This window comes from Notechis scutatus, chromosome 1, assembly GCF_049901735.1.
Source record: "Notechis scutatus isolate UNSWTSFEM ecotype Mainland chromosome 1, rNotScu1.2, whole genome shotgun sequence".
Taxonomy (NCBI): Eukaryota; Metazoa; Chordata; class Lepidosauria; order Squamata; family Elapidae; genus Notechis; species Notechis scutatus.
The window spans coordinates 127,673,474-127,699,846 of record NC_142009.1 but is presented as its reverse complement, the minus strand read 5'-3'; the positions used below and the strand labels follow the sequence as shown (position 1 = coordinate 127,699,846).

Genomic DNA, 26,373 nt, shown 5'->3' with positions numbered 1-26,373 from the left:
GAATTAAAAGACTTGGGCAATAAGAAAGTCTAAAATGATCTGAAGTCTACAAATGGACAACTGAAGAGAGAAATTAGGAAATATCAGGATATTTACCCATATAGTATTGCTCTTTATCCTTCTCATCTTGCCTATTGCCTGCTCCTATTGGTATCTTATGATTTATCACTTTGTTGTTTGTATGTACACTGTATGTTTGTAGTACACTGAGAGCTTATGCATCGAAGACAAATTCCTTGTGTGTCCGATAAGTTATTCTATTCTATTCTATTCTATTCTATTCTATTCTATTCTATTCTATTCTATTCTATTCTATTCTATTCTAGTCTAGTCTAGTCTAGTCTAGTCTAGTCTAGTCTAGTCCAGTCTAGTCTATTCTTCCAATCCTCCTTTCCTGTCACTGATGAAAAGAATTCATATCAGACCTTCCAAAAGTTTTGAGTTCATCTTAGGTTCTTTGGATACCGCTAACAACATTCACCATTTCAAAAGAAGATAGTTTGAAAGCAGAACTCCTTTTTTCTTTCCGGAGAAATTCTTTCTGATAACAGTCTACAATGTTTGACTTTTAATTTTGCAAAAAGTAATATAATTCCCCTGTGAATTTAGTATAATAACCATGAGCTTTGTGAAAGAAACATTTGAGCTAATAAATAATGCATAAGTATTGATAAATTAATCAATGAAATAAAACAGTTTGGAGCCATTTAGTGCCATTGGTCTGGAGAAACCTCTTCATTTAACATCCAGTATAGGCTTTGTAAGTTCCTCACTGACACAAGGGGAAAAGTTGGTAAAGATAAGCTATAGTGAGAAAACGATCAAGACATCTATTTCTTGATTCTATTAAAATTTAAAAGATCAAGAAGCAACTAATACATCACCCAGTTCAGGTTCAAGGTGAACTAGACAAAAGTTGTTTTTTCACGCACAAAACTCATCACAAGGAGAAGCATCTGCTAAAGAATGGCTAGTTTGACTCATTTAAAATTTAATTGTGCCATAAACTTGGGATACAGCTTTTCAAATTACATGGGATATTGTAAAATGTTGCTTCTGTTCTGCTCTGAATCTTTTACAACATTTTTTTTTAATCAATGTAACTACCAAAGATATTGGCTTCACCTCTCAAGCCTTTTATATGGATGTAAAGGTCTTTCAGAATGGACTGCTATAAATACACTTTATTACATCCTTACATTTTATTATTATTTGCATTTTAAAACATGGGCTTTAACCTAGGGGAACCCTACTGCCCTTGAGTTGGATAAAATGCATGAAAAGTATCATAAGAGTCTTTTAAATGTCAAAACTCTTGATTGGGCTTTCTGTGTTTTTGGAGTTTTGGTGGAAGACAAGTGATTTTTGTTAGTTCTTTCCTATAGGATAACAGGACACCTCTTCGCTTTCTCCAGAGATGCCTGCTTAATTACCCTTCTTCACAAAACCTACTACTTATTGGTAATTAGAATATTTTTTTGCATCTTTTTCCACATTCAAAATTTTATTAATATGAAACACAAAAAACACAAAAGAAAATAATAGGAAAATAAGGGAGGAAAAAGGGAAGGGAAAAGTGTAGGGCAAAGGGGAAAAAAGAAGAAAATAGCACTGACTCCCAACTCCCTTTGGTGCAGTAGAATAAGACAATAGCCTAACACCTCAACTTTTTTACTTTTTTACAATAATACAACTAGCCCTTTCTATAATAACAAACCTATTTAATTGGCAAAACCCAAAATCAAAGTTTCATCTTTTTCCACCTCAAGTACAAAGTCCAAAAGCAGTTTCTAAGCAGAAATAAAGTTAATTGTGTTCTTGTCTTTAATCAGACAACTCAATTTGGCCATCTCTGCTAACTCTACCAACTTTTGCAGCCATTCATTCATTGTAGGAATCAAAGTGTCCTTCCATTTTTGTGCATAATCTTGCTGCTATCAACATATATAACATCAAAGTCCCATTCCCCCCAAAAAAATCTTTTCCCATTAAACCCAAAAGAAAAGTCTTAGGTTTTATCTTTATATTCACTTTAAGAATCTTCTGTATTGAAATGTGAATCCTACTCCAATATTTCTTTGCTCTGTCACATGTCCACCACAAATGATAAAAGGTCCCTGTTTTTATTTATTTATTTATTTATTTGATTTGTCAATTGCTTACATTAATAATTGGTATCAGTATATACATCGTTATGAATACTTGAAATGGGTACATATAAGAAAAAATAAAAGAAACAATAGGACAAGGACGGTAGGCACGTTGGTGCGCTTATGCACGCCCCCTACAGACCTCTTAAGAAAGGGGTGAGATCAATAGTAGACAGTCTAAGGTTAAAGTTTTTGGGGTTTGGGGAAGAAACTACAGAGTCAGGTAGAGTATTCTAGACATTGACCACTCTGTTGCTGAAGTCGTATTTCCTGCAATCAAGTTTGGTGCGATTAACCTTGAGTTTGTATCTATTGTGTGCTCTTGTGTTGTTATAGTTGAAGCTGAAGTATTCATTGACAGGAAGGACATTGCAATGTATGATCTTATATACCATACTTAGATCAGACCGAAGACGGCGTAATTCAAGGTTATTTAGGTCTAGAATTTCAAGTCTGGTGGCATAAGGTATTCTACAACGAGTAGAGGAGTGGAGGACTCTTCTTGTGAAATATTTCTGGACTTTCTCAACTGTATTAATATCAGATACGTAATGGGGGTTCCAGACTGATGAACTGTATTCGAGTATTGGTCTAGCAAATGTTTTGTATGCTCTAGTTAGTAGTGTGATATTACCAGAGAAAAAGCTACGTAGGATTAGGTTAACAACTCTTAATGCCTTTTTGGCTATGTAGTTACAGTGGGCTCTAGCACTTAGATCATTAGAGATGAGTATTCCAAGATCCTTTACAGAGCTTGGATCATCAACAAGATCTTGACTATTCGGCTTGTATTTTATTTTCTGATTTTTTTTGCCAATATGTAAGACAGAGCATTTATTTCTTGAGATTTGAAGTTGCCATTTGTTTGACCATTCTGATACACAGTCAAGATCTTTTTGAAGGGTAGCAGTATTGTCTGTGGTATTGAACAGCTTTACATCATCAGCGAAAAGAACACAGTTGCTCTTAATATGATCACAGAGGTCATTTATGCAGAGGATGAAGAGAGTTGGTCCTAGAACACTGCCTTGGGGGACACCACTATTGACAGGTACAGAATTTGATAGGACACTCCCAATTTTGACCATTTGTTGTCTGTTTGACAGGAATGCTTCTATCCAGTTATGCAGTTGCCCAGAGATACCATACAATTTTAGTTTTAGGAGTAGTTTGTCGTGTACCACTGAATCAAAGGCTTTACAGAAGTCTATGTAGATTGCGTCTATTGCTTTGCCCTGATCGAGTTGTGTAGTCCATATGTTTTTGCAGTGTAAGAGTTGCAGATTACAGGATAGATTTTTCCTGAAACCAAATTGTTTATTAGAGAGTAGGTTGTTTGTCTCTAAGTGGAGGATAATGGTTTGGTTAATAATTGATTCCATGACTTTACAGGTGACGCAGCATAAGGAGATTGGTCTGTAATTTTCAACTAGGCTGGGGTCTCCCTTTTTGAAGATGGGGATGACCATGGCTTGTGACCATAGGTTAGGCAAGGAGCTGGTCCTGCAAGATTTTTCAAAGATTATGCTTAGAGGTTCGGCTATGGCAGTGGATAGCTTTTTTAAGAAGTAGGCACATGTTCCATCTGGTCCAATAGATAGAGATGGTTTTAGATTGCGTAGTGCTTTTTCAACATTGTCTTCTGTAAAATCAATATGTATTAGATCATTGTAGTTGTCTGTGGTTCAGCTAGGAAATACTGGGCATGATCCATTGCTGTTTACAAATACTGAGCCGAAGAATGTGTTAAAGATGTTGGCTTTAATGGTGTCGTCATTGCAGTCTTTACCATTAGGTCCTATCAGGGGTGGGATGGACCATGAGTCTTTTAGTTTGTTGTTTACAAAATTGTAAAAAGCGTGGGTGGAATTGGTGCATAGGAGGTTTTCCTCTTGTTTAATGTGATAATTGGTGCATTCAGTCTTTATCTGGTGGCATAAATTTTTGTATCGGCTTTTGAAATTGGCAACATGACCAGATATGTTTTTCCACCAGAGTGATCTCTTTTTGGATTGAAGTTTCCTTATTGTTATAGGTAATCTGTTTTTGTTTGTTTGTTACGTAATTGTGATGATTTTTGTGTGGGCGTATGTTGAGACAAAAGTCAATCATATTGTGGTCACTGCTGGAAAAGGGTTTTTTAGTTTGTATTCTGTAAATTAAATTCAAACTATTGCAGAAGATGAGATTGAGGCAGTTGTTTAGTCTAGTGTTGTTGGTTACTAGTTGTTCCAGTCCCAGATTTGTAACAGCATTGTAGAAGGTTGCGTGTATGGGTTCAGTTGTACATTCATTTAGGGTCCAGTCAATATGAGGTAGATTGAAGTCACCAAGAAAGATAAAAGCGTGTGGGCAGGATGCTGCCCATGTTAGTAGTGTATTTAGCTTGTTTACATGTTTGATGTTATAATCAGGTCCTCTGTAACATAGTAAGAATCGAAATGTGATATTTAAGGATAGTTCACAGATGATGGTCTCAGGAAGAGCAAGCTCCTGGGTAACTTGGATGTTTTTTAGATGTAAGGACTTTTTATAGAAGATAGCAACACCATCTCCTCTACGAATTTCACGATCTGATCAGTAAACACGATAGTCTCTTACTGTGGTAATGGAGTCAGGGAGAGATGCGTTGAGCCATGTTTCACAGACAAATATGATGTCGAATTTAGCCATATTTATTAAGAGGAGAAATTCAGGTATTTTATTCGCAAGGCTTCTTGCATTGAGTAGCTTGCATTTAAGGCCAGCAGTAGTTGGAATTGAGGTAGTTAGGGGCGTGCGTGCCTAGTCTTGGGTGATGGTGGATTGGTTGAGGTAGGGTTGTGGTTGAAGGTTAAAGCTGAGTTGCGGGTTGTGTGACTTACTTTTGATACAGTCAGCATGGTAGTCAATGTACAGGTCCTTCTCTCCATTGTCTAGACATTTTTTGAGTTCAGTGTGAAGTACACAGGAGCGGGCACGTTGCTGTATGGTTAGGTCAGGGCAACAATGGAAGTTCTTATGGTTGGTGTTGGTTTTGGCGAGTGAATTTATAGTGTAAATGAATTTACGTTTGCTTGATTCATTTTTGCAAATGACCCTGCAGAAGCGTGGGGCCACAGAGCCGTCTCTGTTTTTGAGCTCTTGGCCAATGCGGGAAATGTCAAGTATTTCATCAGGGGAGATGGTTGATGCTTGATAATCACTGATGATGTTTCAGACAGTTGTGATGTCATCATTATCACTGATGTCCTCTAGACCAAATAAGATGGCGTTTGGATGTTTCCGTTCACGCTCAACAGCTTCTCTGATGAGAATTGGAATATCATTATTTGTCTGGCTTATGTTTTTTTGTGGATTGGGTTGTGGATTGGGTTGTGGTTGTTGGGTAGAGATGTTGTTTGTAGCTATTGGATGTTCAGGTTTTTGCATTGTGTCTTTTTTTTCAAGGTTGGATAATCTTTCTTTTAAGGCGTCCAGGGATGCTGCTATAGTGTCAAGGGATGTTATTCGTGTTTCAGTGGTATCAACTCTTTCCAACAGATCCAGTTTGGGTCTGCATGATTTGCAGAGATATGGAAACTCATTGGATGATTCTAGGTATTGAATCATTTGCTCGGGTAATCCCAAGCAGTCATGATGAGCGTATTTGTTACATAGAGAACATTTGATGGAGTTTTCATTATCCTTTAGAGTTTTGTAGCATTTAAGGCATGTGCAGGAGTCTTGTGGTTCATTGGTGGGGATTACTTTCTCTTTAGGTTGTGGTTTGGCATTGGATTTTTTTCTTGGCATGGTAGGTTTGTTAAGATGGTACGTTGATTAAATTAATTAATGGAACAATTTTGGGTTATCAATATAGCCAATATCACACCAATCAATCAATTGCAGTAATCTCTCTAGTCAAATAATGTTCCTAAGCAACAATCAGCCTAATCGATTAATTACAGTAATCGCTAATCAATTAATTACACTAATCATTAATCACACTATTCAATTAAATTCACTAAATCACTGATTTTACTAATCAATTAAATTACATGAATCTTGATCTTTTAAACTAATCAGTAATCACACTATTTGCACTAAACACTCTAATCACACTAATCAATTAAAACAACAAATCAATTAAACCATTAATGAAATATTTTATAGAAATTGATTATCTAATCATTGATATAGGTGGTGAGGTAGAAAAGTTGTAAGTTTTGAGGTAATGAATTAATCAGTGTTTGATTAAAGTAATGAGGCAGTATTTGGGAGTCTGCAAGGAAAAGGTTAATTGTTTTACTAGCCGCTGTAATTGACTGAGTGAGAGGAATTTATTGCTCTGATTGCTGATTGCTCTGATTGCTGCTGCTCTTACTCTGTAAACAATAGGCTGTAACAAGATGTTCAAAGCACGCTGGATTTTTGAAAGAGAGCAAAACTCACTGAATTAAAGCACTTTAACTACAATCAATATGTTTCTGAATAAGATTGTTTTCCAATAGTTTCCTAAAGTTCTTCAAGTTGAGTAGTAGTAAAAATACAGTCCAGAAATTTGGGTTAACCAATCCAATCTGTCCTTTACTTTTAAAGTTACTTCTAGTTGCAATATCTTTTTTTTTTTTAACTAAATCTGACAGTCACTCCAGATCGTTAATCGCAGCTATTTTCCTCCTTTGAGTCCCACTTTCCAAGGAAAATTCCACTGCAGAAATTGGAATGATTCTTACCAAGACTAAGCATGCTGTTACAAGATCTTTCCTTTCCTTTTCACTTCCGTCTCAGCTGCCTTCCTGGCTTCGATAAAGCCATGCTGGCAGTTCTCTTTTTAGTTCGGATGGAGGGGTTTTCTTCAGGTCAGTCGAGGAGACTCTCCTCTCCTCATGACCACCAAAGCATTCCTTTGCCTTTACCACCTGTCCAGGGTGATTTTCGGCTCCTAAGAGCCTCAGGGCTTTCTCCTCCCTCCTTGTTTCTCCTTGCCAGCTGTCCAATGTGGCTCCGGGGAAACTGTGTGGGGGATATTAATGGAAACATGTTGTCTGGCGTGGAAGATACTTCTATCAGCTGTGTGAGGGATTTGTTTTGTATCCTTGCATGGAATGTCATCTTATCATTCGGCCTGCTTATCTTTCGACCTAGATATTTACTACCACCTGTGTGAAGTACATTTCTTGCTATGAACACATGGGAATCCTGATGCTTGATTTGTATCCATGTTCCATTTTCGTGAAATTTCATGTGACTTGCTTAAGAGGGCTAAGCATGAATACCCAGCAGTCTAGCAAATGGATAAAGTTACTCCCTGCCTGAACTATGCAAAGGAAATCAATTCCAGCCTTCAATGCAGTACATTTATTTGAGCACCAAATTGAACGGGATCATAAATCGCTAACTGCCTTTTAAAATTAAACAAATTTCCTAATAACTCCGGCAGATAGTGGAAGACAGGGGACCCTGGCATGCTATGATTCATGGGGTTGCAAAAAGTAGTACATGACTTAGTAAATGAACAACAACAATGCATTTCCTAGCAAACTTACCAGGAACTTTCTGGATCCTTGTAGTGGACTATATAGCATAGTTATTCTTTGAACTCTGATAGCTGCTTGAAAATGAGGCAAATTTCATCCAAAATTTATTGTGGGGCTGGGAGAGAAACAGATTCTAAAGAGAGAACATCTACGTGACCTATTAGTCATTTGAATTACTTGTTCACATGGCTTCTAGATAGGTGCTCCTATCCAAGCAATTCCTGCTTTACGAGGGAGTTGGCTTGGTATAGACATTCCTGTAAATGTTGGTCTGACTGGAATTGTCATGTTTCTTATTTAAAGAAAGTGATTAGGTGGATAGGGGCAATGTGGATCTGATTGCTACGATTTTGAAATTGTATTTTACGTTTAGTCTTCACAGCTGGTGCAGAAAAAACTTGTCTGAGAAGACTTGTTCTACTTTCAAGAGCAAATAATCTTCTTTCTCCACTCTTTCATGAACAACAAAAGCATTCGTCTGGAGAAATTATTTATTGGTGCCTTATGCAGTTAAGACACTGGACTTGTGGACCAAAAGGTTGACTGTTCAAGTGACAGGATGAGGTCCAGTTCTTGCCCTAGCTCCTGCCCACCTAGCAGTTTGAAAGCAGACAAATGCAAGTAGATAAATAGGTACCCTTTGGGGGGGAAGGTAATAGTGTTCCGTGCACTTTGGTATACATTCATGCCAGCCTCATGACCACAGAAGTGTTGTCAGACAACACTGGCTCCCTCGGCTAATAAATGGAGATGAGCACCCCCCCCTCCAGAGTCAAATAGGACTGGAATGGGGAAACTTTTACCTTTACCTTTATGCTAGTGGTAAATAGTCCTTCCCTCCAGTGGTGGGATTCAAATTTTTTTACTACCGGTTCTGTGGGTGTGGTGTCGCGGGTGTGGCTAGGTGGGCCCGGCAGGGAAAGGATACTGCAAACTCTCCATTCCCTCCCCACCCCACTAACCTGCTTTCCAGCTCCATTCTCCTGTGCAGGGCAACAAAAGAAGACCCAAACAGGGGTGGGATTCAACTGGTGTTACTACCGGTTTGGTGACTTCGCACCCAATGTGCATGTGTAAAAAAAAACACCTTAATCTGTGCTGCCCAGACAGCTGAAAAGCTTCTTTTTTCCTGCTTTTTCAACCTCAGCTATGCTGTGGAAAGCAACTGAGGTTGAAAAAGCAAAGGACAGGTAAGAGCCCGGGCAGGCGGATGGGCCAAACAGCAGCAAACACCGAACTGGTTCGGTGTCTGCTGCTCTTCAGAACTACCAGTTCTTTAGAACCAGACAGAACCAGTAGCATCCCACCCCTGGATCCAGTCGATCAGCTGGGACTCAGGAGGCAGAGAATAGATGGGGGGGCAGACATAGGTGGTATTTGCTGGTTCTCAAAATTTCCGCTACCGGTTCTCCAGAACTGGTCAGAACCTGCTAAATACTATCTCTGCCTCCCTCCCTCTCACTCTCTCTCCCTCCCTCCCTCCCTTCCTCCCTCCCTCCTTCCCTCCCTTCCTCCCTTCCTTCTTTCCTCCCTCCCTCCCTTCCTTCCTCCTTCCCTCCCTCCCTTCCTTCTTTCCTCCTTCCCTCCCTCCCTCCCTCCCTTCCTCCCTCCCTCCCTTCCTTCCTTCCTTTGTGGAAGGACAGAATATCCTGCAAGAATTCTGAATGGAATGTTTGCTTCAATTCTATGAACTTAAGCAAGGGTCACATTCTCATCAATACCCAAGCAATTTTCTATAGAGTTCACTAGCCATGGGGAAGCAATCATCCAATATTCCTTTATTCTCGTGCTATGTGATATGCCATAATTTTCCAAAGTCAGGCAGAATCAAACACTTGAAAGGAGAGGAGAGCCTTCATTCCTTGAGAATAAAAATGCTCCCTTACAAGAGATTTAAAAACAAACAAACCAATCTGTGATTCATACATCCAATCCAAAGCATCATTGTATTTCTGAAGGCAACGTATTGTGCAAACCTCTAATCGAAGAGTAAAAGGGCACCTTCAAAAGTCCTTGGTAGATTTACAACCCCACTCAGTTGCAAGTGTGCACAGGTACGTACACACACTCTCCCTTCTCATTTCATGATCTCTAGAGTCCCTCGGAACATGCTGCATTTTTCATTTTGCCCGTCACTGCAAGAATGTGCTTCACGCCCCCTCTGGCTGAATTAAGAAGCTATATGCAGGAATTGCTTCTCATGCCTGCTGCTATGTTACAACGACCTCAGTGCCTCTGGAGCTGCAGCAAGCATCCTGCCACTGGGAGCTCCTTGACGCAAAGCTAGTAGAGGAAGTTCCACCTGGCTCTTTTGATACACCTGGCTCTCCCCCCCCACCTTCCTCTTTCTGCCTACTTTTTTTTCTTCCCCTATTGCTGAATGCAGTTATGTCTGATAGGCAGAAAGGTAGGCTAAACCCCTGAAAGACTGGATTCAGACCCAGAGCAGAACCAGCTATGTCTGTGACTCAAGTGGAAGATGGCTTTCATTCTTGCACAAACTGCAAGATATCTAATATGTCAGTGAATGGGACTCAGGGACCCTTTGCAAGCCCTCTCGCAGACTACGATGAGGAAGAATTTCTACAATATCTCTGGACAGAATATCTGCATCCCAAGGAATATGAATGGGTACTCATTGTTGGCTATATCATTGTATTTCTTGTGGCTCTCATAGGAAACATCCTAGGTGAGTAACATTTTGTCTAGTTGCTTCTTGATGCAAGTTAGATATTTGCAGGGACTGGTCCAGGCAGTTGCCAGCAATCAAAGCCCACACATTATCAAACATCCCAGCAGCACAACCCTGGGAATTAGGAACTCCATTTCTCTTTTTTAGTCATTAAAGATCCATAGAAAATAGCATTTTCATTTATTCAGAAGCTGTTGGTGTGAGAAACACCTATGCTTTTTTAAGTTACTGGGTTGCAATAAGACTTAATTGAATTTTGCACTACATTCATAAGTATATACGTTAGTGGCCTTATGCAGTTTTCATGAGAGCTGCAATGAAGCTATCCATCTGCTTGGGGGTAAGATGAGCATTAAAGATGGAATTAAATCTATGACTCTATTCCATATGGAATAGTACTACTCAGCTGCTTCACAACAAAGCATTAGAAAGTGTATTTCTCCATCCAGACTTTGTAGAAACTCAGTAATCAGGAAGGAATATCTTGGACTTTGCCATCCAGTAGTACATTATGTGGAATGTCTTATTAATAATAACAGCTCTTTTAAGTATATGCATAAAATATATTGAAGATAAAAAGTACCCAAAGGCATTTGAGTATTAGTATAATTGTAATTATTACTGTTATTCTTACTGTTATCTGCTAAGCAAAGGTGCCCAGCTCTTCAACTTTCATTCAGTTCTGCACTGGCAAAACTCTTGACTATGAGCCTCTCTTGTCATTCCATTCATATTAGTACAGTTGTGAATGGCTATTTTTTACTTGTGGCTCATTCATGCTTGTTAGAATTATCAGTGAGATTTTGAATGAGAGTATATAGGCTTATGATGGTCAATACTGAGAATCACAAAAATTCTATTCATGCTCCAGTATATATTTGTTTAGATATAAAACAGAAAGAGGGTGAGCAAAATTCAGCTGTGTGGGATAGATGTGATTATTTTTTTTTTACCGGAATCTCGTGATTGGAGAAGTGGTTCAAAAGATAAACATCTTGAACTGCAAATTTTGTGCCACGAACTTCTCATTAGTGCCACAACTGAATGAAGGTCTCAGTTCTTTGCCCCAAAAACATTCCTAATTATTCCAAGCTTCTTCAGGATTTTTTCATTTAGACCAAGAGGGGCCCATTTGATAGTTCCTTTTATTAAACAACTAGGAAACAGAAATCTTTGGTGAACTTTATGCCCTGCTTATAACAGGGAATATCTGAGAGTTAAAACAAATACAGCTTGCAATGTTCCTTTGATTTCCCCAGGAAAGAAAACAAAAGATGGAGAAAACAAAGGGGAAATGAATAAGGGAATAAATTGCAGTGACACGGCTTCTGGAGAAAGCAGGAACGTACCGTAGGAAAAAATCCAGACACTAGATACATCTTAATAATATTGTACATAAAATGGGAGGTTGATGTGTAACAAAAATACCGTATATACTCGAGTATACGTCGACCCGAATATAAGACGAGGCACCTAATTTTACACAAAAAAACTGGGAAAACTTATTGACTCGAGTATAAGCTGAGGGTGGGAAATGCAGCAGCTACTGGTAAATTTCAAAAATAAAAATAATTAATTTGGGAAACGATCTCACTATCTCACGTCGCTCGGGAAGGGAAAGGCAAAGCGCTTTTGCCTTTCCCTTCACGGCTGGGGCTGTTGGGAGTCGCCGCCGCCTGCCTTTCCCTTCCCGGCTGGGGCTGTTGGGAGTCGCCGCGCCTGCCTTTCCCTTCCCGGCTGGGGCTGTTGGGAGTCGCCGCCGCCTGCCTTTCCCTTTCTGGCTGGGGCTGTTGGGAGTCGCCGCCGCCTGCCTTTCCCTTCCCGGCTGGGGCTGTTGGGAGTCGCCGCCGCCTGCCTTTCCCTTTCTGGCTGGGGCTGTTGGGAGTCGCCGCCGCCTGCCTTTCCCTTCCCGGCTGGGGCTGTTGGGAGTCGCCGCCGCCTGCCTTTCCCTTCCCGGCTGGGGCTGTTGGGCCGCTGCCGCCTGCCTTCCCTTCCTGGCTGGGGCTGTTGGGCCGCCGCCGCCTGCCTTTCCTTCCCGGCTGGGGCTGTTGGGAGTCACCGCCGCCTGCCTTTCCCTTCCCAGCTGGGGCTGTTGGGATGCCGCCGCCTGCCTTTCCCTTCCCGGCTGGGGCTGTTGGGAGTCGCTGCCGCCGGCGCAGCCCCAGTCCCGCCGCCTCGGGAAGGGAAAGGCAAAGCGCTTTTTGCCTTTCCCTTCCCGGCTGGGGCTGTTGGGAGTCGCTGCCGCCGGAGCGGCCCCAGTCCCACATCGCTCGGGAAGGGAAAGGCCATGGCTTGGAAGGCCGCCGCTGGAGCGAAGCTGTGCGCAGCCGCTGCGCTAGCATCAGATCGGGCGCGCCGGACGGTTCCGACCGAGCCCCGAGCGTCGTCTTTGGCACCCGCCCAGCGCCGCGGAGCTCCCTGTACCGGGAGAAGGGGAAGACACACCCCCGGGCGGGGCAGGGAGAGGAGCTTCTCCCGCCCGCCCCTCTTTCCGCGCCCACCGGTGTCCCCGCAGAACGACCCCCGCCCGCAGTCGCCGCCGCTTGAAAGAGACGGGCCGGGGTGGGTAGAAAGGCGCCGGGCGCCCTTGGAGGAGAAGGTCCCGCGTTCGCCTGTCTGCCCGCGGATGTCAGCGGAGCTTTGCCGCTGCTTCGTCCGGAGTCTCTGGGCAAACACGTCCACCCGAGCGGGGCTTGTCGCCTCCGGCACACAACAAGCGCTGCCCTCGGATTCCCTGTCCGGTTGCCCCCTTTTGAGGGCGATGGCAGTAAACTGTTTCCATAGCAGCGGCTGCTCCTCTTTCCCGGCTGGGCTGGTGAACGAGGCTTCGCAGAGTTAAGACTGTATGGACTGTATGAATTCAATCTGGATTGGGATTAAAATGATTCTAGATTTACTAAACCCCAGTTACTTCTTCCTGGCCTGTCCCCTTGTTGGAGCCAACAGTGGTTTATGGTTCACTAAACCTTGGGGTACTTAGTGGGGTGTTCTGCTGAACTGTGACTGAAGCAGGCCAGTTACTTCTGCCCGGAGCACCAAGGAAAGTATCAGGATGCGGCCCAGGACCTGCATTTCAGGGGGCTCCCCTGGCTCTGATTAAAAAGCCAGATCTGAGCTGTGTTCAGACCAGCCTTTGCACCCTCGCTCTCTCTTTGGTGGGAACTACTGGGTTCTCCGAAGAGGGGTGGGGGCTGTTTTTGGCTCTGAATGTTATCACAACTTCACGTGGGTTCTGTCCTCCTTCAGGGCGGTCTGAATCAACCCGCCAGGCCAGAGTTGTAATTTGTTGCCTGGCTTCCCTGCAATCACAACTACCCCACTACTCCAGGGTCAGATGGAGCAGAGACCTCATCAGGCTGGCCTCTCTCCCCCCCCCTTCTCAAGAGCCTGGAAGCTCTTCATGTCCTTCATGTGCAGCCTGGAAGAATGAATGACTTCCAAAGCTCTGGACTCCATCAGGCCCCTGTCAGGCGCAAGTCCCAAATGGGGGTCAGGGTGTCCCTTCTCGGGAGGGGCGTGAGATTGCACAAGAAGCAGGAAAGAATCCCAGAACAGCTCCTGCGTAGTCACGTGTTCCCTTTCCCCCCACCCTGGTGCTCCTCTCAGGTTTGCTAAAAACAAAACCACCCGGGTGACCCTCCTGCCTTCTGGAGGGCACAGGCGCCGGCAGAGTCCAGAGGGGAGCGCTGCGACCATCCAGCTGGCAGGTGGGACTGCGAGCATTTGGGGGACTTGGCTGCCTCAGGACCCGCATCCCCTGCTCTCCTCGAGGGAAGCATGTCTTTCGCTCTGTGGCGGAGGAACCAGCCGGCAAGGCAACCAGGGGCGCCTCAGGCGTATCAGTGAGAGGGACAAATTCACGGCCGGAAGGCCGGACCGGAGCCCCCTCCCCCCAGCCCCTCCGGGCAGAGGGCCGGCCTCCCGGGACCAGCCGCTCCGGCGGAGAGAATTGCTGAGCCGAAGGTGCCCTGCGAAGCCTCGTTCACCAGCCCAGCCGGGAAAGAGGAGCAGCCGCTGCTACGGGAACAGTTTACTGCCATCGCCCTCAAAAGGGGGCAACCGGACAGGGAATCCGAGGGCAGCGCTTGTTGCGTGCCGGAGGCGACAAGCCCCGCTCGGGTGGACGTGTTTGCCCAGAGACCCCGGACGAAGCAGCGGCAAAGCTCCGTTGACATCCGCGGGCAGACAGGCGAATGCGGGACCTTCTCCTCCAAGGGCGCCCGGCGCCTTTCTACCCACCCCGGCCCGTCTCTTTCAAGCGGCAGCGACTGCGGGCGGGGGTCGTCCTGCGGGGACACCGGTGGGCGTGGAAAGAGGGGCGGGCGGGAGAAGCTCCTCTCCTGCCCCGCCCGGGGGTGTCTTCCCCTTCTCCCGGTACAGGGAGCTCCGTGGTGCTGGGCGGGCGCCAAAGACGACTCTCAGGGCTCGGTCGGAACCGTCGGCAGCGCTGCGCGCCCGATCCGATGCTAGTGCAGCGGCGCGCGCAGCTTCACTCCAGTGGCGGCCTTCCAAGCCGTGGCCTTTCCTTCCCGAGGCGACGCGGGATTGGGGCGCGCCAGCGGCAGCGACTCCCAACAGCCCCAGCCGGGAAGGGAAAGGCAAAAGCGCTTTGCCTTTCCCTTCCGAGGCGGCGGGACTGGGGCCGCTCCGGCGGCAGCGACTCCCAACAGCCCCAGCCGGGAAGGGAAAGGCAAAAAGCGCTTTGCCTTTCCCTTCCCGAGGCGGCGGATTGGGGCGCTCCGGCGGCAGCGACTCCACACCATTTTTTTTTTCAGAGGGAATCTGACTCGAGTATAAGCCGAGGGGGATTTTTTCAGCACAAAAATGGGCTGAAAAACTCGGCTTATACTCGAGTATATACGGTAACCTAAACTTAGGAATATAGCTTGAGAAGTGAGAAGAAAAACAGCTTATTTTAATAATAATTCTGTACAGTAATTTAGGATAAAAATTGGACCTACAGAGGCACCATTCATTATAGATTACCTGGTGGAAAGATTATCCGGTGTTTTCAAAAGACAGCTGGCCAAACGATGTTCTAGGATGAAGAGATCTTATTTGAAAGTTACGAGTATTTTGAAAAACATATGCAAAAAGAACGTGTCTGTGTTTCAATCATCACAGCTACTTGTAGGACAAGAACCCCCGGTTTATTTTATTTCATATGAAGCAGCAAAATTCAGCCTAGTACATGAAATTTATAGAAACAACATATAAAATGTGTGTCAAAACATAAAATACCAGAGCAGTAAATTATTTTAAAAATATGAGTGATGAACTGTAATCCAAAGTTTTTAAGAGTGACCCTTGATTGGTTCTTAACCTATAGGGAAGACTTAAGAAAAACCATGGATTAAAAAAAAAAACAGGAACAATATTATTCGTAAACTCTCTGGCACCAGCTCTGGAGCAAGTGTTACAGTTCTTAGAACCCCCAATTCATAGCCTGCTAGTACCAGTTGAATTGCAAATACAAACAATTCACAGCCCACTAGGCTCTCTTGTCTCTGTTCTCCATAGACTTCACATCAAATAAAAGGGAGAAGTTTGGGTAGTAGCAGGTCTGTATGGTGTATCCCTTCCAAAGACTTGGGAAGAAGGACTACATTAAGTAAAATTATCAACCTGGGAAGAAGACAGTCAAACCCAATATATTCCCAGGATTGGATACCCACATTTAATCCAGAGTTGTTCTATTATTGCCATATTCTGTATTGAAATCCGCTGGATGGTTAGTAGTTTGTTGGCTACATCTGCAGAATTTGGAGTTCATTACATCAAAAATGTAATATTGCAAGAGTTTTATTAAAAGCATCATTACACAGATATGGAAGGAGAAATATACATTAGATTTAAGCAATGAGTTTTGATAGATATTGTTGGTTGTTTTGTTCTTATTTCATTCATATTCTTATTTTGAGAAAGGGGCAAAGAAACAGCCTTGTTGAAATTAACTATACATTTTCACAGTTAAATTAAATCCCCTTTCCTTTTTTAATGGTATGGTTGTTTATGTTGAGGTTAGATTAAATTCTTAATGGTGTTCTACATATTTTTTTATTAATTATCTAGACACAATAAAAATAGAACACCCCACCCCATTCTTTGACCTGCTATTCCGAGAGATACTGTTTGACAACATGAAAATTCTATAAGCTTTCCTCCAAGAATTTCTATAATCCTCATCCAGATTGGAGATATTTACCACAACTGTGGCATGACTTCAAGGTTTTGATCAGCCCAAAGACTGAAGTGAACAGGGGAGTTTACTTCCAAAATGCAACCACTTAAGACAAGACCTAATGACCCAGTAATAATTCAGCATCTCTTATACCGTTTTTCCCTCTTTGCTTTCAAGTTTGTCATTCCTAATGTGTCCTTCCCTTTGCAAATACTATTGAATGCTTGTGCCAGGATATAATTTAATGATGTTGTTTACATGTGGATTACAAAACCATTTCCATTCAATAGTGGTGTTTCTTGAGTCCAAAGGTAGAATTAAGAAACAATATTTAACAGATCTTGAAATGGCAATCCTGTTTATATATGATCTCAATCCCCCAATGACAAACCATACACAATGATCAGACTCCCATATACTAACCCAATACTAGATTCAAGTACACCACAATCCAACAAGAAAAATGCTGTATATCTGAATCATAAACCAATTCTATGTCCACTCAGAATCTGTGGATTTCCCCAATAAATTTCTCTTCTACTCAACAGCTAGGAAGAACTATAATTGTTTTTATTTTTAGTGGGTTCATAAGGAAACTGAAGGCGAGTTTCTTAAGATTGAGATGCTTAAATTGCTGTAGTTTCTAAAAGAGCAGTTCACTGACGAGCAGTTATCCATCCCTTTGTGGTCCTTTAAGGGCAGAATCAAACTCCTCCTCATCTCTCTCTTACAATCTGGCCAGCAGGTTCAGTTTGCTAAGCCTCTTCTTAGAAGCAGCAGAATATCCTTCAAATCTAGTACATAGAGCCCAATGCTTATACTGCAACTTGGAGCTTTGTAATGGACAGTAGAGAGAAGTCACAACATTTTGTGATGGTTCCCCCCACCTTTGGCCAATAAATGGCAGCATTGTGGAGGACTTTGCAAAACAGGCCAAATGTTCATATCTACCTATTGTTTGGATTACAAAACACACTCAGTTCTCAGCTATATAGTCTTGCTTTAAAACTAGCCTGATAAATCTAAGGTTTATTCCACAATCTAGTCAAACCTGTTGGTTTTCCAGTTCCTAAGAGTGTTCTTCCTATCCTTTCGGGTAGTAGTCTGAGTTACTGAACAGCTATGGGGATGTGATTTAATCAGATGAGCAATTTAATCCTGGTTTTAAAACTGAAAAGATTTTGCTGATGTCGGTCAGTGTTGCATAAGAACACTAGAGCAAAACTGAGAGTCCATCTACCCTTGCCCTTCTGCATTAAATCATGTAGCAACACTTTCTAATATGTTCTGGCTATTTATTTATCTGAATCCTAATGTGTTCTTTAATATATCATTCAAATGATTTCTTTTTCTTTTGCCCTTTAAGAAATCACAACCCATTTTCCCTATAGCTGCTGCCATGGAGAAATTTCATGAAGAAGTTCAACTAGGGAAAACAAATAAACTTTCGTCCCCATGTTCTTTGCAGGGGTAGGGAGCCATGGCCCTTTTATGACTTATGGACTTCAACTCCCAGAATTCCTAAGCCACATATGCTGGCTCAGGAATTCTGGGAGTTGAAGTCCACAAGTCATAAAAGGGCCATGGCTCATCCACCCCCATTGCTCTATAGGCTCGTTTTGGATTGATGGTGTCAGACTTAGTCTTGTCTCAAAATGGAACAGGGTGGATCATATACTAGGTATTTAAAATCAGACTTAATTTGGATCCTAAGAAAAGGAGTGCCAAGACAGACATGAAGCAGATTTTCCAAAGGCACAGTAGTGGGGGACAGATTCCCCAGACTTAATATAGGAATCATCTGTTTTGGTTTAAAAAAAAATCCTGCTATAAAAGGACCAGTTGAAAAGATGTCACACTTGATTATGATTAACCAAATTTGGAGGTCCTGATGCCTTACTGAGTATCACAGGAGTGAGAAGGTGAGAATTCAAATACATGATGACACCATAAAACCCATGTTTCCATGAAGGCAAACTTGATGAGGGGAAAAAAAACAAAGGATCTTCTGGGTTTCCAAAGAGATGCTGCTTTTTGACTTCTGCCTCACAGAGAAGTGGGAGCAAAGAAGTGGGAGGCCCTTTTCAGAAGAAAGCAAAACAGGCTTCAAGTAAATTTCCGGTTGTTATTCACAGTTAGATAATGCGGAGCAATAAGAAACCTCTGACACTTAGGAAATAAATTCACTACAGTTCTCTATGAAATAGGTAATTGAAAATATTTCTAATTTCTTTCAACCAGCAGGCAATCTTTCTGAGATTGGGAACATACTTGGAATTCAGAGACTTAGAGCAGTATTTTTCAATCTCGCCAACTTTAAGACATGTGGACTTCACTCCCAGAATTCCTCAGTCAGCTTAGCTGGCTGGGGAATTCTGGGAGTTGAAGTTCACACAGCTTAGGGTTGGCAAGGTTGAGAAACACTGACTTAGAGCATCACTAAAATGGCTGCCATGGAAGTCTAGTTATTCGAATGCAGAAAATAAAATGGATTTTATGTGAGAGACTATTCACTAAAAGCAGACAGGAAGGTGGGGGAAGCAAGAATCAACCAACAGATGCTCACTAGAAAACTAGGGCTTTACTGTAGAATAACTAAAATAACATTTTCCCCTTCCACAGACATTCACTGTCATTCTCCCTGTATAACACATTAATTTTTCCATGGTAATGTATGGAACAAAAGAGTGGGTTGCTAGGTGTAGAAGAAAGATCTGATGGAATCAATCATCTGAAGAGCTAGAGCATCAAAGTATATGAGACACCAAGAGTCTCGTATGCTTTGACAAGAGTGGCAAACTCTTTTTTTGCCATGTGTATATATATATACATTCAAACTAGACTGTGATGTTTCCCTATGTTATATGTGTGTGGGGGGAGGGGTTTTATCAGGGGTTGGATTCTACCAGTTTGCACCTATTCACTAGAACTGGTTGTTAACATTCTAAGCAGTTCAGAGAACCGGTTGTTAGAAGAAATGACTGGCCTAATCCTGTAAGGAAGGCAGAAAGGAAACATTCTGGTATTGCTTACAGAAACTGCCTCTCCGTTAACCCTTATTACATTCTTGGCAGGACTAGACTTCCTGTCTCAGGAACTTCTCTGGAGTTTTTTCCCCCTCCTTTGCTGGTACTTTGCTTGTGTGGAATGACCATTCAAAGTTACAATGGCACTGAAAAAAGTTACATGACTATTTTTCACACTTACAACTGTTGCAACATCCCCACAGTCATGAGAGGCCAGGTGAGGAAATGGGTGCCTCGATGTGAGTGTTGTTAAGTTGGCCACACCCAGCCAATAACATGACCACCAAGCCATGTCCACCCAGTCACATGACCACCAAGCCATGCCCACCACTTAAGCCACACACACAAAACCGGCTGTTAAAAAATTTGAATCCCACCCCTGGGTGTTATATAATGATTATCTTTTCAGAGTTGAATGCAACAAAATTTCATTTCAATGTATGCTGATTAGCGTACATTTAAAGTGACAATAAAGATTTTTATTCTATTCTATTCCCTGACTGAAACCATAGAGCAAAGCCATTGTTACCTTCTTGAGAACATTACACTGCCCTATTACATGTCCATTATGTCTCCTTTCTGATGTCCTATCTCTGTAAATATTCAATCTGTGTAGAGGTTGTTATCCGCCAAACAAGAGATTTAATTATGCAGGCTAATAGGAATGCTAGTGAAGGCTATCAGCTAATGCACATTTAGGTTCCTTTATCAGGTGCTGCTAGACTGCAGTGAATAAATAGCTTGAGCTTTCGTGTCTGGTGACTTTTCCATGAGATGGGTTCTCTTGGAAGTATCTTGTCTGTAGCTTAATTGAAATTTCTCCAGTTTAATATCATCTGTTAATTTAATTGCTAAGGTCAATTGCTGGTGTTGATGGGAAAATAGAAGCCCTCTGAATTTATCTTCTTTGAGTGCTGGCAGGTTTTTAGTTTTCCAGGTTCCTTTAAAAGCCACAGTAGTGTTAGCCAATGTGGAACATCACATCTGAATGATATCTGAAGAGCCATAGGAAAAAGTCAGTTCTATTCTAGAAATCCAGGGTTAGAGTTCAGCAGCAAAAGGGGGAAGAGGGCAGGATCTTCTGGAAAACAGGCTGCTTAAGAAATCCAGTTTCTATCATTCAAGTATCAGGAGTATTTTCCATGTATAATTAAATTTGTATTTCACCCCGGATGGTTTCTTATTTTATTTGTGCTACAACCTTGAAAGGTATACTAGGCTGAGAAAAGAAAAAACAGAATCAACCACCCACTTAATTTCTGGAATCTTAAAACTTCCAGGTCCCATCCTATCTGATGCGCAAACTTTACTTAGGTGTTACTATAGGTTGGTTGTACAGTCAGCCAGATGTTTAGACTGGATTTGGCATTTTTTATCCAGGTATCGAATCCTCCCCAAGGACCTGGAGTTCTATCAGGTCAACTGCAAAAGGCAGTTTTACTTGAAATAGCTTACCTTCTGCTATGAAACATTTAATATTATTAAACAACAGCATCTACATATCCCACTGTATCAATGTATGGTAGCAGGAGGTAAGCTGTTTCAAGTAAAGCTGCCTCTTGCAATTGAATGTTGATGATTTTGTCAATGCTGGTGGTATTCAAATGGTGCCCAGATGTTTGGGGATTGCACCTAAGGTTCCCATTACCATTGGTATTAAAATATCAAGAGGGATGAATTGTTTGATGATTATTAGAAGCATAACAATTTTCTCCCTCTCGCTCAGTTCTAGTATTCTGCTAATTTTATCCCATTGAATATATTCAATTTAGGTTGGAGAATTGGTCAAATACATTAGAGTTGGAAGTCTATGGAGATTCTCAGCCATCCATGTCAAGGCTGTCCCAAAGGTGCTTTTCCAAAAAGCAACTGGACTTTGTTTTTCCTTGAAGACATTTCACTTCTCATCCAAGAAACTTCTTCAGAAGATCTTCTTCCAAGAACTGAAGAAGCTTCAGTTCAAGGAAAAAACAATGATATCTATCACCTTTGCCCTGGCTTTCTCTAAGTTATTCAGAACATGGGCATGGTCTTACAATCACAAGTTACAACCCCATGACCTATTAGGGTAGGCTGCAAAAATATAATTATTGTGCAATTCCCATTTGGCTTCCTATTGAGAATATATTATTCACTCTCAGTGTATTTTAACCACTAATTTGTGTGTGTGTGTGTGTGTGTGTGTGTGTGTGTGTGTGTGAGAGAGAGAGAGAGAGAGAGAGAGAGAGAGAGAAGGGAGTTGAATATGGTTTATTTATATGGTTGCTTGCATTGCTTGCATGCCTCCCATTTTCATAGGCTCTAGGTGAGTAATAATATAAACAAATAAAATATTCCAAAACCAGTTAATCTCCATGGTCTGTCTTCACCACTCCTGTGTCTCTTCTCACAGGGAATGTGTAAAGAGTCTATCCATGAAGACAGCATGGTGCATGCTTCCTGCTCAGCAAACAGATGCTCCACTGGATCTGTTGGCTGCGTATATCTTGATGAAAGTTTGTGCTTGAATAATTATACATAATCTTCAGGAATGTGAACATCTAACATTAACCTGACTTGCAAGTCAACTTTCTTTTCCCCATTGCTCAACCATTCCCACCAATTAATGAGCTCCTTTTGTGTGAGTGAAAATGTACTTCTGGAAAAAGAAAAAAAATAACAGATAACAGATAATCAGAGTTGGAAGGGACCTTGTAGGTCATGTAGTCCAACCCCTCACCCAAGCAGGAGACCCTACACCATTTCTGACAAATGGCAGTCCAATCTCTTCTTGAAAGTCTCAAGTGATGGCGGTCCCACAACTTCCGAGGGCAAGCTGTTCCATTGGTTGATTGTTCTCACTGTCAGAAAGTTTCTCCTTGTTTCCAGGTTAAATGTCTCCTTGTTCAGTTTCCATCCATTATTCCTTGTCTGGCCTACAGGCACTTTAGAAAATAGCTTGACCTCTTCCTCTCTGTGGCAGCCCCTCAAATATTGGAAGACTGCTACCATGTCCCCCTGGTCCTTCTCTTTATTAGACTAGCCTCCTAACATCTCGTACTATGATTTATTTATTTATTTGTTTGTATCCTGCTTTTATTATTTTTACAAATAACTCAAGGCGGCGAATATATCCAACACACCTTTCTCCTATTATTGTCCCCACAAGGTAAGTTGGGCTGAAAGGGAATAACCAGCCTAAAGTCATCCAGTGCTGATGTTATTCAACTGTTAGCAGTGGTTTGTAATGGTTTGGTTAGTAACTGCATAATACATGTACAGACTTCATTATAGTTTCAATTAGGAAACTGTAAACATGCTTGACCAAGCTAGGCCCCAAAACACTGAAGAATTCCTAGAAGCCTGGCAACCACCAATAGGCACATAGAGATAAACAACATCTACACACCATTCAAGAGACAGTCAAAAAGCTAAAAGACCACAACATTTCCTGACCAGGAATCAACAGCCTGACGAGCAGAAATTAACACCAAGATTAATACCAGGCCAATAAACAGCACCCCGATCAAGGAACCACCAACTCAAAGTAAGAATAAACAACAATCTAATCAAGGAACTACTAACTATTCCTACCAACACCACCAATATATAAATAGAGAGCAAACCCCACTTTCTTCTAGCATGAATGATGTTACCTAGTCAGGTAATGAAATATCTGCAAGAAAACAATCAAGGACCTCATAGTAGTGGTTCAGCTGGTGATAGGCCTGGAAATAATGGCAATTTTTTTGAGACAATGCTTATGCAAAATATATATAAAATTCTGTCTTTTAGATAAGATGCACAGTGATATGAGAATGTTCACTACCTGTTCCACTACTCGGGAATCCTACCTGTTCCACTACTCGTTTAGTAATCACACATTTGTGCACACACACCTAACACCATGCACACAGTTTTCCCTACACCAGTTGAGGCCTGCAGCACCAATCAGGTGAGAGGAATAAGAAGAGAAAAGTGCAGGGGCAGGTGGGAGGGTCGATCCTGCGCTTTTCTCCTCTCCGCTGATCGTGGATGCTTTTTTTCTTCCTCTCAGCTGATCGTGGGAGGGTGTTTTTTTTAACTACCAGTTCAGGTGAACCGGTCCGAACCAGTAGCATCCCACCACTGGTTCACTTCTGTGTATGGAAACGTATGATTCTTATTAAATCATTATTCTAGCCATTGTCTATCCATTGCAGGATGAAGGCCTCTTCTGCATGTTTCCAACCAATTCTTTTGCCAGTTGGGCCTGCAATACTTGCTGATGTCATCGATTCATCTTGTTTTAGGTCTCTTTTGTGGATGCTTTTTATCAAGTGGGATCTATTCTGTAACTGCTTTAGTCCACCTGCCTTCAGTTCTTTTTGCGATGTGACCAGCCCATTTCCATTTCCATTCTTTTACTATCGTACCCTTTTGTTTGTTCTCTAATCCATGTGCAGGTCTTTCTATCATATCTTGTGATGCCGAGCAAAATCTCAGAGGTGACTTTTATAGCAGCCGCAACTCCTAGTTTGCCTGTTCCTCATCCAAAGGTGACCCCCTCATTCTTTAAAGGGAACCATTTACTCTACACCAGAGGTCCCCAAACTTGGCAACTTTAAGACTTGTGGACTTCAACTCCCACAATTCCTCAGCCAGCATAGTTTGGGGACATCTGGGCTACATTGTCCATATATGAAAGCCAAACACAATATTCCATAGTTGGCCTCTTGCAGTTGTTTCAGCTGCTATCCTTGCCAAAGCTTTTAATTCTCTCCCACTCTATTCTTCATAAACATCCCTGTCTAGTAATCCTGGGCAAGAATAGTTTGCAGTTCTGGGGAGAAACAAGAAAAGATCTAATCCTTCTGGAATGACCGCTGATCTAATGATGCTCTGAAACAGACCAGCCAGGGTACTGCTGGGCTCCAAGAATGCAGTGAAGCACTCCATATTTTTTAAAGTGAATTCTTATCATTCTCTCTTAGTGAAGCCTACAGTATTGAGTCTTTCCCAATTCAGCTGGATTTTCCATGCTTTCAGCTGGATTTTCCATGCTTTCCATCAAGAAATCGAATCTCTTCTATTTCTTGGAGAGAGTGGCAGGAGGGACCCTTCCATTCTATTAGTTGGAGGCTTTGCATGAGCTCTCCCCTGTCTGGTCTATCCCAATTGCTCTTGGTCTCCTTTTCCCTCCCTCACTCCAGAGAGGATTTCCTGGACAGCCAATGGAGGTTTTTGGGGAAAAAAACAAACCAAATTGTTGTATGAAGTATGGATAATCACATGGGGATAGAGTTACTCCAATCATCTTGTCAATGTCCACCGTGGCCCAACCATGCCCTCCCCTCTGTGAACAGGGTTAGGGTTGAATTAGAGATTATGTGAGGATCCGAGATTATTGCATGTCTTCTGATTATGAATATGACAAAATGGCTCAGGAGTAAATGGGTTTGAGGTGTTTGAATGAGTGGATGGAATGGGCTGTCCGTCTGGCTGATTGACTGTTTAATTATATTTCCAAAAGTTCTTGTGTGAAAGGGAAGGTGTTAATTTCTAAGATTTTTTAAAAAACTGAATAGAATCAAGTTGCATTTCTTCTTTTGATCTTTAAAACTACAACCTTCTGTTCCTCTATTCAGTGGAGTATTTTTTTCCCCCCTTCAGTTCAGTTATATCCAGTTCTCAGAGACTGCCTGAAGAAATCCTTGCATTTTTCTTGGCAAAGTTTTCTAAGGAAAAGTGATTGGCCCAAAGTCACCCAGATGCAGGCTTTGTGCCTTGGGCAGGACTAGAATTCACAGTCTCCTGTTTTCTAGCTTTAGCCATAATCCCAATTAAATACTTACAAGATTGTGATACATGGACACTTAACTAAACTATAAATAAGACAAGCTGGAATTTTAGCCTTTATTATGGGAATTGTCTATGATAAATGGAAATTTCAAAGTAATATATGGAGTGAACTGTAATGTCTATGATAAATGGAAATTTCATATATATGGAGTGAATTGTACTCTTGCAGTATTGACAGGAACAATCTGGACATCAAATCTCAGCTATATACCTCCACTGAACACATATTATGTGCACCATATACAGGCAGTCCTCAACTTACAATGGCATTTGGCCCTGGAATTTCCATTATTAGGTAAAGGAAAAGGTTTTCCTCGCACATATGCGCTAGTCGTTTCTGGCTCTAGGGCGTGGTGCTCATCTCCGTTATAAAGCCGAAGAGCCAGCACTATCCGAAGACGTCTCCGTGGTCATGTGGCTGGCATGACTAAACACTGAAGGCGCGCGGAACGCTACTAACTTCCCACCAAAGTGGTCCCTATTTTTCCACTTGCATTTTTACATGCTTTCGAACTGCTAGGTTGGCAGAAGCTGGGACAAGTAACAGGAGCTCACTCTGTTATGCAATGCTAGGGATTCGAACCACCAAACTGCTGACCTTTCTGATCAACAAGCTCAGCGTCTTAGCCACTGAGCTTACTTACTTCCTAAAGTAAGACTCAGTGATGGCAATCCTTGCAGTCCCAGTTGCTTAAGTATTATATTCTCATTAGTAATCTGCAAAGTTTTCAAACATCTTGTCTTCTGACTGCCACTGGTGGAACAAGAATAACCCTTGTCAAGCCTTTCAGACCACACCATCCACACCTACATGCAACCTGGAAGGCACTCCAGAATTCACCTGTTTTCCTACCCTTTTTGCAAAGTCTGCCATCTTACCCACGAGGCTATCCACTTTGGAATAGTGAGAGACATACCGGGGGTCAGTTCTGAGAAGTGGCCACCTCAGGTTCAGAGAGTTGGGAGTTTAATACACAAAGGCTTTTCCATTTTACTTCTCAAA

At 42.2% G+C, this 26,373-nt stretch overlaps 1 protein-coding gene across 1 annotated transcript in view; it reads left to right on the top strand.

Annotated features, from left to right (window-relative positions):
- The first annotated feature begins 9,997 nt into the window (after window positions 1–9,997).
- The window catches only part of HCRTR2 (hypocretin receptor 2), a 36,880-nt gene continuing 20,504 nt past the window's right edge, over window positions 9,998–26,373 (top strand). Inside the window, exon 1 of the mRNA XM_026665119.2 lies at window positions 9,998–10,340. Coding sequence (XP_026520904.2) covers window positions 10,109–10,340 — 232 coding nt within the window. The 5' untranslated portion in view covers window positions 9,998–10,108. The remainder of the gene's footprint in view (window positions 10,341–26,373) is intronic.